Below are 12333 nucleotides of genomic sequence, written 5' to 3'. Positions count from 1 at the left end.
GCAGCATTTTTTCATAAAAGGAATGATGAAGAAGGATAGAAAGGAATGAGCATGCGTAGGTGGTAGTCAGGATGCTGAAGGGGGAGGGAAGGGAAAACAGTAATAAAAAGACACCTTTTCTGAAGCTCCAGAGTATGTAAGTGTGGAAGGAGGAAATAATGAAAAGATGGGATTCTGGCTTCAGATGTTTACCAAACTGTTTCTAGAGGTTGATTAAAGAGATTACAAATATCAAAAAGCACATTTTAATATTAAAAGCAAAATCTTAGCATTATTCCATATATTGTCATTAACACATGAGGAACAAGAAGGAGTGATACAGGTAGCAGGCTACCTTTCCAGTACACTGTAGATGCTGTCCTGGTACGGAGAGGGAGGTCACAAACATGGTAAAGCAGCGAAGCAAGAAAACAGTGCCCATCAGGCTACAGAGCCTTCGCAGAAGTATTGACCTGTGAACAGAGCGACCAAAAACGGGGAAAGATCAGGAGAAAACCAACCAACTCCCCCACCCCAAATCAATCGTCTAATTAGAGAGAGAACAAGCAGAAACAAACAAAAACAAAGCAACAAAGCAACAACAACAGTAAAAAACCACTCGCGTCAATGCAGAGGACATGTCTAGGGGCCCTTTGAAGTCCCACCGTCCGACACAACTCCCTGCAATGATGCAAGCGTTCCATAGCCATCTCCACATGGCGCCTGCATCGCAGCTGATACAATAACAGGTGAACTTAAATGCTCTGTCATTTTATTTGCTCTAAATAGCCACATGTGGCTAAGAGAAAGTAAGTCTTTTTTTTTTTTTAATTTATTTTTATTATTTTTTATTGGAAAGACAGATATACAGAGAGGAGGAGAGACAGAGAGGAAGATCTTCCATCCGATGATTCACTCCCCAAGTATGCCCATCCGAAGCCAGGAGCCTCTTCCGGGTCTCCCACACGGGTGCAGGGTCCCAAAGCTTTGGGCCGTCCTCGACTGCTTTCCCAGGCCACAGGCAGGGAGCTGGAAGGGAAGCGGGGCTGCCGGGATTAGAACCGGCGCCCATATGGGATCCCGGGCGTGCAAGGCGAGGACCTTAACCACTTGCTCCACGGCGCCGGGCCCGAAAGTAAGTCTTATGCAGCACTGAAAAGTAGCAAGCTTAGCCTTTGCCATATTACTTATAAATTACACACTTTAATGTATAAAACTCACATGGAACTGAACATTTTTTGTTAATTATGAACATAAATTAGCCAACAAGAATAGCTGTCTTATTCTAACTTGTCCTAACTTAAGCTATATTTAAGTTGTTTAAAAAAAATACTGAACTTTAAGAGTCTCATGCTCTACCGACTGAGCTAGCTTGGCATGCTAATACTGAACTTTAAATAAGTGTATCTGAAAAAATAATTTTTCAGTAAGTGTAAACTGGGGTAATTTTGGCCTCACTGTGACATTACCTGTACTGTTATGCTATTTGTTTGCATGTATTAAATCAAAAGAGACTAAAATTCTTGAGGATGTGGATTATGCTTTACATATCTTCAAAATGTTCCTTTATCCCTCAAAATAAAAAGCACTGAACATGAGGCTACATATGCTTTAAACTGGAGTCTTCTAGAAATCTGCATTTTAACAACACACGGTGATTTTAATGAAAGTGTACAAGGGAAGACTTACTCTGAGAATCACTTTCTTTGACTAATTAAATATTAACACTCTCAATACACTGACCTCTGTTATGCTTTGCTGAACCTCCAAAGGCTTTCTGTGAGGTAAACGCTTCCACTGGGGAGATTGGCTAAGTTCAAAACCATGGGGTCTATGGAGGCAAAGTTAATGAGAAAGCAACAGTAATACATGCATTTTTGGGGCCCGGCAGTGTGGCCTAGTGGCTAAAATCCTCACCTGGAACGCACTGGGATCCCATCTGGGCGCCGGTTCTAATCCCGGCAGCTCCACTTCCCATCCAGCTCCCTGCTTGTGGCCTGGGAAAGCAGTTGAGGATGGCCCAAAGCTTTGGGACCCTGCACCAGCATGGGAGACCTGGAAGAGCTCCTGGCTACTGGCTTTGGATCGGCACAGCACCGGCCATTGTGCTCACTTGGGGAATGAATCATCAGACAGAAGAACTTCCTCTCTGTCTCTCCTCCTCTCTGTATATCTGACTTTGTAATAAAAAAGAAATAATTCTTTAAAAAAAATACATGCATTTTGAGCTACCTCTGGCTTTAAGAAATCCAGATTTTAAAATATTGCTGCAAAACGGGACAAAATGAGCGAGAATAAGGTTCAGTGTGGCCTAAAAGTGTGACAAGAATAGCAACCATGAATCCTTCTTCGCACCTCAAAGCGCTGAAATAACAGCTGCTCGGAAGCTAATGTCCATCACTGTGATTGGCCACAAGTACTTTCCCATGAGAGAGGATGAAAAATTTATTGTGCTCTTATTTCTCTCTAGTGTTCCAAAAACGATAACAGTTATCTGCAAATTCTGAAGTTTTTCCTGATTTGCTCCATTTTTTCTTACTTATTACTGAATCAAGTAATTTTCCTCAGCCAAGTAGGAAAGAACAATCCCCATATCCAACGTCTTGTCATTTCCTTAAACTGAAAGAAATTCTTCCCCTTCCACTCCATGAAATGTCAACATTTCCCCTGATGAGCAGAGTTTTACAGCACCTGAAGTACATCTGTTTTCAATGGGTCTTCTCTAAGCAGAGAACAATTCCTTCCTTTCAAACACTGACCAAAGTCTGTCCTTGTAGAAGTTTCTATCCTTGCATTCCCAGTTTACTTCTTCAAAAAACAAAACAAGGCTCTACTGGCAACAACAGTCAGCCCATGCCTCACCACTCTGACTCGGGCTTTTCTCTGCAGAATATATTCAGAATACTACTAAAGCTAATCAACCCTAAGACAGTTTCCTAAATCAATAATGATAATGTTATGCTGAACAGAGAAGGAACTTAACCAGGTAATGCTAGGGAGAAACCAGGCTTGATGACAGGACAGCCATAATGTGTCCAATCCTTCAGTAGAAGAAATGGGGTACCTGTGCTTGTGCAGAAGGAGAACCAGGAGCCAAATATAGCAGAGAATCATACCACATACTTCCGTCATGGCAAAGGCCCACGGGATTCTGGGAACGCTGCAACAGAAAGAAAAAATAGTTTTGAGCTGAAGAGAAGCAGAGGCCAACCTTTTCAGGAAGACACTCCTCTGACAATGAACATAAGCTCACTTTGTACAGCTTGTGATTCTTGCAGGATATGACGTGGCAAATATCAAGAAGTATTTGGCAAAGTGTTTTATAAAAAGTTTTCCATTTATTTTAACCTGTTTGTTGTCAATGACTCCCAGTCACGGTTTTCTGTAAAGGAGGAACGTGCTTTTCTTTTTACAAGCAGACCTGGATATAAGACTGCCCACAAGACAACGGGAGAAGAGTTCGCTTTGTGCATGATGTACTTAATTCAGAATTCAAGCTATCAGGGATTTGAATACATGGGTTAGTTCTATTTTTTAAAAAAATTCCTATTTCTTTGTCTTCTTTTCTATTCCTTTTCTCTTTTGTCCTTCCCATTTGTCCCTCTTTTCTCCTAACTAAATCCTTGCTTTTGATTACCCATTAGTAAAAGGTCATATTCCTCAAATTAGAAAGAAAAGGATGAAATAGGAAAGGGAGGACGGAGAGGAAGAAGGGGAAGGGGAAAGGAAGAGAGGCAGAAGTAAAGTAGGTCATCTCTGGTGCTGGGGTTATTGGTGGTTTTACTTTTAATTTTGTTATTTATTTCATTAAAACAACCATAAATGGTGTGTGTTAATTTTATAACTAAGGAAATATATATTTTTAAAGCTTCCTTTTTATTTGTATTGGCCTGTTTTCTTCAAATGCCTGGTTACTATTGACTGGCAATTCAAATTTGACAATACAACACTAAGGCAGACAAGCACTGTCAACCTGCAGCCCTGTTGTTCTGTGCAAGTGTTCCATGAAGAATCTGTTATACAGCTTGGAAGATTGGTGCTGTGTGGAAATTGAGATGGAAAATAATTCTGGCTACATAAGGAAGGAAGCCAAAACTCTCAACTGATTAGCATGTGGACTTGTAGTTAACCTTTTTGAAAACACACAGCAGTTTTGTTCTCACAGTGCCCTTCAGTGTACAGTCCCTGACATTCAGCTGCTGCGGAGAGTATAACACCAGTCTTCCACTGGGGCAGAGCAGTTCTAAAAGCTTTTTAAACACATCTTCAACCAAATAATCCTATATTTAGTGCTCGACTGCACCTGGACTAGAGTGAAACTTGATGCTCTCATTTTGGAGTCTTTCTCTGTCTTGGGCACTAATACCACCTATTTCCAATCTCACAACTTATGCTTAGGTTTTTATTTTCGAAACGTCTTCTCACCATTTTTTGCATGAGCTGGGACTGAGGTTTTTTCCCTCTTTAACTGACATTTCAGGGGACTGTTGTAAGGAATATACCAAGTATACACAATTTCTCATATTTTTTATGCAAAGACTCAAAAATTAGATTACATGTGCATATGCTTTTTTTTCCTGGAAAGAATTTAATTTTCTATAGTAGTTGAGAGCCATCACTGTAAACACTATTACATTATACATGGGAGGCTGGTAGGGATTTCAGGGACAAGTGAGAACAGGGGATTTAAGCCTCCATTTTCCCATTATTTGTGATTACTCCTTATGATGTTTGCGCTTCCTTCCTGATTATTATGGTTATCAGTGACCCCGTCTCACTGTTGAAGACTGGCCTGCCTTACGAACATCCCAGTCTCCTAATTTGCTTGTTTGTATTTGTGCTCAACTCTTGGAGTTGTGTAAAATAAGCTTCAGAGCAGATCCTGAAACAAAGATCAGTATATAAGAGATTTATAAGGAAGTGCTCCCAAGGGGGAAAAAAACCCAATAATGTGCTTATATGAGATCAGAGATGCAAAGAAATCCAGCATGAAACATCAGGCAAACTGCTGTGGGGAAACACAAAAAGGGGAACTTTGGCCCGGTCCTGCAGGGAATTTGGGACAGTGTAGGTCTAACCTAAACAGTATCCAAATAAGGAGAAGACAAATGAAATATTTATATTCCATCTCACAGGCCATGGGTTAAGGACTGTTATTTTCCAAGCATTCTGGCTCTCCTCTCAAGCAGGCAAAGTGTGTTTGTTTCAGCAGAACCAAGGACAGCATACCAACACACATACACATACCCTGCTGAAATTGGTAGTACCAGTGTGCAAGGAAAAGGAAGAGGCGCCAACAGCATCTGCTGCCATTCTCCTGTATATAGAAGCAGATGCTTAACAGGATGGAGCTTCAGAGTGAACAGATGCTTCAGAGTGAATAGAGTGAATAGAAGAAAAAATAAGGCAAAATTATTTCAGACCTCCACTGTGAGGGGCAGCCATGTGGCATAGAGCGATAAGCCACTGGCTGTGCCAACAGTACCCCACATGGGTGCTGGTTCGTGTACTGACTCCTCCATTTTCAATCTAGCTCCCTAGGAAAAAAGGCAGCAGATGGCCCAAGTATATGGGTTCCTGCAACCCATATGGGAGAAACGAATGAACCTGTTGGCTCTTGGTTTTGGCCTGGCCCAGTCCTGACAGGTGCAGCCACTCGGGGGTGAGCCAGGAAAAAGAGATCTTTCATCAGCTAGTTCACTTCCCTGCAAGCTACAACTTAAACCCACCATTTCACAAGATTGGTCCCTGTGCATTTCTTTCATTTATGACATAAAAATGTGCTTCAAGCTAATTTAACATTTCCCTTGCCTCAGTATTAAAAATCAGCATTTATCTAAGGAACACTGAAATACATAGAGTATATGAATTTTTCAGCAAAGCAAAATGTCTTTTTTAAAAAAGATTTATTTTTATGGGAAGTCAGATATACAGAGAGGAGGAGAAACAGAGAAGAAGTTCTTCTGTCCAATGATTCACTCCTCAAGTGGCCACAATGGCCAGACCTGAGCCGATCTGAAGCCAGGAGCCAGGAGCTCTTCCGGGTCTCTTACTTGGGTGCAGGGTCCCAAGGCTTTGGGCCGTCCTCCACTGCTTTCCCAGGCCACAAGCAGGGAGCTGGATGGGAAGTGGAGCTGCCAGGACTAGAACTGGCATCCACATGGGATCCCGGTACGTGCAAGGTGAGGACTTTAGCTGCTAGGTTACTGGCCCAGGTCCACAGAATGTTTTTTTTTTATTTCATTTATTTATTTTTTAAAAGATTTATTTATTTATTGGAAAGTCAGATATACAGAGAGGAGGAGAGACAGAGAGGAAGATCTTCCGTCCGATGATTCACTCCCCAAGTGAGCGCAATGGCTGATGCTGTGCCAGGATCCCAAAGCCTTGGGCCATCCTCGACTGCTTTCCCAGGGCACAAGCAGGGAGCTGGATGGGATTAGAACCGGCACCCATATGGGATCCTGGCGCGTTCAAGGCGAGGACTTTAGCCGCTAGGCCACACTGCTGGGACCCAGAATGTTTGTAAAACAACCCAGATGAGGCAAAAATATGGCCTGGTGCTTAGTTGTTCTTTGGGATACCTGCATTCTGTATTGGAATGCCTGGTTTGAGTCCTGGTTCCTTTGTTTTCAATGCAACTTCCTGCTTTGCACCCTGGGATGCAGCTGATGGCTCAGGTACATGAGTTCCTAACACCTATCAGAGAAAACTGCCAGAGTACAAGGCTCCTAGCTTTGTCTGCCCCATCCCTGATTGTTGCAGGGACTAAGGTAGCAGGGGGTGGGGATAACGACAAGAGAGAAGATTTCTCTCCACTTCTCTCTCTGCCTTTCAAATAAAATGAAAAAAAAATTTTTTTTAAGTTTAAAAAGCACTAAAACTTTAAAAAGAAAAGCACAAATACAAAATTATTTGAAAAATACTTATTTTATTTATTTGACAGGCAAATAGACAAAGAGTGTGAGAGTTGAGAGCAAGCACCCAGTCTACCTGCTGGCTCACATCCCAATTGGCCATGATAGCCAGAGTTGGGTTAGAATGAAGCCAGGAGCCTAGAGCTCCACTCAGGTCTCACATATGGGCAACAGGCATCCAGATACACGGGTCATCTTCTATTGCCTTTCTAGGCACATCAGCAGGAGGCCGGATCAGGAGCACAGCAGTCAGTACTCGCACCAGCACTCTCATGTGAGAATGTCTCAGGCAGTTGCTTAACCCATTGTGCTAGAATACTGACCTCTAAAATGTCTTGAAACAGTATCTATTATTATTTTATTCCTATATTTCTTATATTATACATGTACTATATGAAGGTAGTTTTAAAAACTTGCAGAAATGGAATTTTAGGTTTATTTTGTTGAAAAAAAAATGAAATTAATGCATATGAGGGAACTTCAAAATGTTCATGAAAAATGTGTATCATGGGGCCCAGCATGGTAGCCTAATGGCTAAATCCTTGCCTTGCATGCACCAGGATACATTATGGATGCCAGTTTGTATCCCGGCAGCTCCACTTCCCATCCAGCTCCCTGCTTGTGACCTGTGAAAGCAGTAGAGCATGGTTCAAAACCTTGGGACCCTGCACTCTTGTGGGAGACCCAGAAGAAGCTCCAGATTCCTGGCGGCGGATCAGCTCAGATCCAGCCCATGTAGTCACTTTGGGAATGAACCAGTAGATGGAAGATCTTTCTGTCTGTCTCTATTTCTTTCTATAAATCTACCTTTCTAATAAAAAACCAAAAATGCATATCATGAAATAGGATTTTAAAAAATTTTGTACCCAAATAAATTTTATATTCAATTTTTCAAGAACCTTTAAAAGGTGCCCTTGTATTTTCTTTACAAAATTGATATCTAAAATAGAAAAATACTATTGAATCCACTTATATAATATTTGTGGTAACTTCAGTTCATTTAGTAATTAAGAGAAAACCCATATTTTAAGAAAAATAGAACTCTGCTAATCTTCAGCAAAAACCAAAAACCAAAACAAAACCGAAAAAACAAAAATGTCATTCCACAGCCTATTTTTTAAATCTGAGGTTCCCAAGAAGCTATACTTACAGAAAAAACAAAAAACAAAACAAAACAAAAAACCAAAAAACTAAGCAGTGGTCTTTTTAACTCACCTAGGCTTAATGTCAAATTTATTCTAAGTCAAAAAGGTGAAATCAAAGTATACCTTTTCATTCTACCAGATCAAGGTCAATGGAAAGTATAGCCAACCACAACAGCAAACTATGTAACTATGAAACACACCATCATTGTTGAAGCAACCTTCCATAGGTTTAGCAACTAGAATCAAAACTTACCTATCTAAGAATATATCGGGCAGTGGTGGATAGGTCTGCATGTCAGGCACTCGTTCATGGACTATGACCATGATGAAAGATGTAAACCCAAATACAATAAAAACGTATATACAACTCAGGATGGTTTTCCAGTACTCTGGGTCTAATCTTCGAATAGAATGCTTGTTTTTCCCATTCATGTACTGGTACTGATCAGAATTCAAGTCAGTCATGAGTCCGTCACAGTCGTGGGAAGGCTCTCCATTGCAGAGCCATTCCGTACTCTGAAGAGCGCTGAGCAAAGGAGTCATGGAACCCATGGGACTGTCACTGCTGTAGCCCATCTCTTCTAAAACATCAATATGTATCTTCTGCAACTTTCGGACTGACAGCATTAGCCTTTTAATGTCCCCCAAGACTTTGATTTCCAGAGGGGGAGACCGGAGATCATACTCAGTCAGTGTTAGCAACGTGATTCCATCAAGTCGGTGTTTGTTGCATAAAATGTCCACATACTCAAAAAAGCCTTCATCCTTTAGCCACACAGCCACGTGCTTGGTGGTCCAGCGGCGGATGCAGAGTTGACTGGGCCCTGCCATTTCCTCTTGTACTTCCTGTCAAGGGAAAACAGAAAAACAAAATAAAAACTTGAACATGTCCTCACAATTTCTTCAAGGATAAAATATGCAGAAACATGATGAAAGCAGAATTCTACTTACACTGCCCAAATGCCTTTATAGTAAAATACATGAAAATTGTTCAACAATGAGCAGTTTTCATAGGTTAACGTTGTAATAAGGGAACACTTTCATAGAAAAACATCTTACAAATGGCTTTTTCACAGCATGCAGAAAAGTCCCATCTTAGGGGCAAGTCCTCACCTTGCACGCACCAGGATCCCATATGGGCACTGGTTCTAATTCTGGCAGCCCCTCTTCCTATCCAGCTCCCCACTTGTGGCCTGGGAAAGCAGTCAAGGACAGCCCAAAGCCTTGGGACCTTGCACCCGCGTGGGAGACCTGGAAGAGGCTCCTGGCTTCTGATTGGTGCAGCACCAGCCGCTGCGGCTGCTTACGGAGTGAATCAAAAGACAGAAGATCTTCCTCTCTATCCTTCCTCCTCCAGGAGCCAGGAGCCAGGAACCTTTTCCAGGTCCCCCACACAGGTACAGGGTCCCAAGGCTTTGGGCCGTCCTCAACAGCCCTCCCAGGCTACAAGCAGGGAGCCAGTTGTGAAGTGGAACCACTGGGATTAGAACCAGCACCTACATGCAATCCCGGCGCACCAAAGGTGAGGACTCCAGCTGTCAGGCCACCGCACTGGGCCCAGGTACTAGTCATTTTCACAGCTTCGATTCCACACAATTGTTATAGCACCTTCTATTATGGCTCTTGAGCCTCCATAAAGTTTCTATAGCACATCAGATACACGAGAGACAATGGCCTACACACAGGAAGAAAGCCTGTTTTTCCAAAGTGCTCTCTTAGTTACTAAAGCCTGGAGGTTTTCTGAAATTTTGCAGATCTCTAAATTGTTTATTTCCTCCTCAGTTTTTTTTTTAATGATAGGCACATTTTTTAAGCATTTTAAGAAGGGACGATACTTGCCCCCAATCCCAACCAAAAAAACCCATGTGCTCACTACCTGGCATGAGAAAAGAATACTAGGCTGTATCAGTATAAACGTTCTGTTTCTTTTCAAAAACTTGCTTACTTATTTATTTGAAAGACAGGGAAACAGACACAGATAGAATTCTCCATCTGCTGGGTCAAACTCATACCTGCATGGAATGAACAGGGTGGGCTCTGCTAGGGAAAGCAGGCAGCAAAGCAGACAGCTGGGGCCTGGCACTCAATCCAGGTCTCCCAGAGGGGTGGCAGGCATCTAACTGCTTACATCATTGCTGCTACCCATCAAGGACTGCTTTAGCAGAGCGATGGAATCAAAAGTCAGAGTCAGGTGTCAAACCCAGGTACTCCAGCACAGGACTTGACCACCAGGTAAACACTGCCCCTTCCCATTTATAAGTGTATGTATTTCAGAGGGACAGGAGAGAAAGAGCAGGAGTGAGTGAGCATACTGTCTCTTATTCTGGATACTTAAACAGATGTACACCATTGGTAAACATTTATTAAGTTATACACTCATAAGTTACACTTTCATCTATGTTAAATTTTATTTTATCATTAAACAAGTATGAAACGCTTTACAAATTTGCATGTGATCCTTGCACAGCAGCCATGCTAATCTTCTCTGCATCATTCCAGTTTTAGTAGATGTGTTGCCTAAGCAAGCAATAAATTTTATTTTTGAAATTTTCTGCTTTAAAAGCAAAAACAGGTGGCCAATAAGCATGAAAAAATATCACTAGCCAACAAGAAAATGTAAAATTAAGCCCACAATGATACCACCTTTCCTCTGTAAGGATGACTCTCATCCCAAAGACAGACAACAACAAACACAGGTGAGGAAGTGAAATTCCTAAATACTGTTGGTGGGAAGTGAATCAGAGCAACTACTGTGGGAAAATGGATGGAAAGTAATTAAAAAACTAGGAACGGACATGTCATTTGACCTAATAATCACACTGTTAGGCATAAACCCAAAAGACCTGAACTCACCGCATCAAAGATACACCTGTTCCCCCAACATTTATAGCAGCACTGTTCACAACAAAGATGAATCAACCAAGATGCTCATCAGCAGACTAAGAAAATGCAGTCTACTTACAAAACAGACTAATATTTACCTATAAAAAGAATGAAATCCTACTATTTGCACCAAAATGGTTGGAACTGGAAGACATGTTGAGTGAAACAAACCAAACCCATAAAGACAAACACCACATTTTCCCTAATCTGGGGAAACTAAAATCACAGAAACACACAAATCTCAATCTGAATACAGAAGGCTGATTACTAGAAGCAGGGAGGATTGACAGGGTAACAGATTGGATTATAAGAAGGGACAGAGGCCAGGCCCAGCGTGGTAGCTTAGCGACTAGAGTCCTCGCCTTGCATGCGCTGGGAACCCATATGGGTGTCAGTTCATGTCTGGCAGCTCCACTTCCCTTCCCACCTGTGTGAAAGATCTGAAGGATCCTGGCTCCTGGCTTCGGATCAGCTCAGCTCTGGCGGTTGCAGCTACTTGGGGAGTGAACCAATGGACAGAGGATCCGTCTCTCCCCCTCCTCTGTGTAAATTTGACTTTCCAATGAAAAATAAATGAATCTTAAAAAAAGGTGGGGCTGGTACTGCTCATTACTGGGGGCAAATATATTAATGTGAAAAAACAGAGGAAATGGGAATATAGGAACTCACTAAAGCATTATCTCCCAATTTTTGTTTTGTAAATGAATAATAATGATTTATTAAAAAAAAAAAACATAAAAGCAGGGCAGGTGTTGGCAGAGCAGTTCAGTTGCTGTTTGGGATGCCTACTCCCCAACAGTGACTGGTTCAAGTGCCTGCTACTGTGCCTCCAGTCCAGCTTCCTGCAGGTCCAGCAGACCCTTGCAGGCAGCAGGTGACAGGTTTAACTATCTGGGTTCTTGTCATTTGCATGAGTTCTGCGCTCTCTGGCTACTGCAGGCGTTTGGGTAGCGAACCCAGAGATTTCTTTATGTCTCTCTATCCCACACCCCCAAATAAAATAATGAATAGATTTCTTTTGCAAAATGTTAAAAGAAATTACAAATGAGTAACCTATCAATAGCATCCTCTTTCTCTCCAAGATTTAATGACTCCTGATTTGGGTGTTTCACTGCCTTTTTTGGCAAGCTGTTTTTGGCTATGTAAAAGCCTCCTATGCTTCCTTACATGAGGAAAGTGAAGAGCTGACACTGTCCTGCTTTCTTCCCATATCCACATTAACTCTGGTCATGAAGACGTAGTTACCTAGCAATGGCAGACACTTCAAATTCATGAGCACCCCCTGTGTTGTCAAAGGCATTCAGAAACACATGACAAAATTCATCCACAGGCAAATGTCACTGAATGTCAGTCAAACATTAAGTACTCACTTCTTAAGAAGCAACCAAGTTTTTGCAAAACTGGAATCA

The 12333-nt window shown here is 41.8% G+C and overlaps 1 protein-coding gene and 1 non-coding gene across 2 annotated transcripts in view; both read right to left on the bottom strand.

The window, feature by feature from the left end:
* SAMD8 (sterile alpha motif domain containing 8) overlaps positions 1-12333 on the bottom strand; it is a 47227-nt gene that overhangs the window by 9093 nt on the left and 25801 nt on the right. The window contains exons 2-4 of the mRNA XM_040976015.1: positions 8295-8887; positions 3044-3139; positions 335-452 (exon numbers count right to left, since the gene is read on the bottom strand). Of these exons, the coding sequence (XP_040831949.1) occupies positions 335-452; positions 3044-3139; positions 8295-8887 (807 nt within the window). The remainder of the gene's footprint in view (positions 1-334; positions 453-3043; positions 3140-8294; positions 8888-12333) is intronic.
* Positions 10464-10568, bottom strand: LOC121153541. Its single transcript, XR_005883419.1, has one exon. It is a non-coding gene; the product is annotated as a U6 spliceosomal RNA (small nuclear RNA).

Source organism: Ochotona curzoniae, unplaced genomic scaffold (assembly GCF_017591425.1).
Source record: "Ochotona curzoniae isolate NIBS_2020 unplaced genomic scaffold, NIBS_Ocur_1.0 contig_2692, whole genome shotgun sequence".
NCBI lineage: Eukaryota > Metazoa > Chordata > Mammalia > Lagomorpha > Ochotonidae > Ochotona > Ochotona curzoniae.
This window is presented reverse-complemented; position numbering and strand designations above follow the sequence as displayed.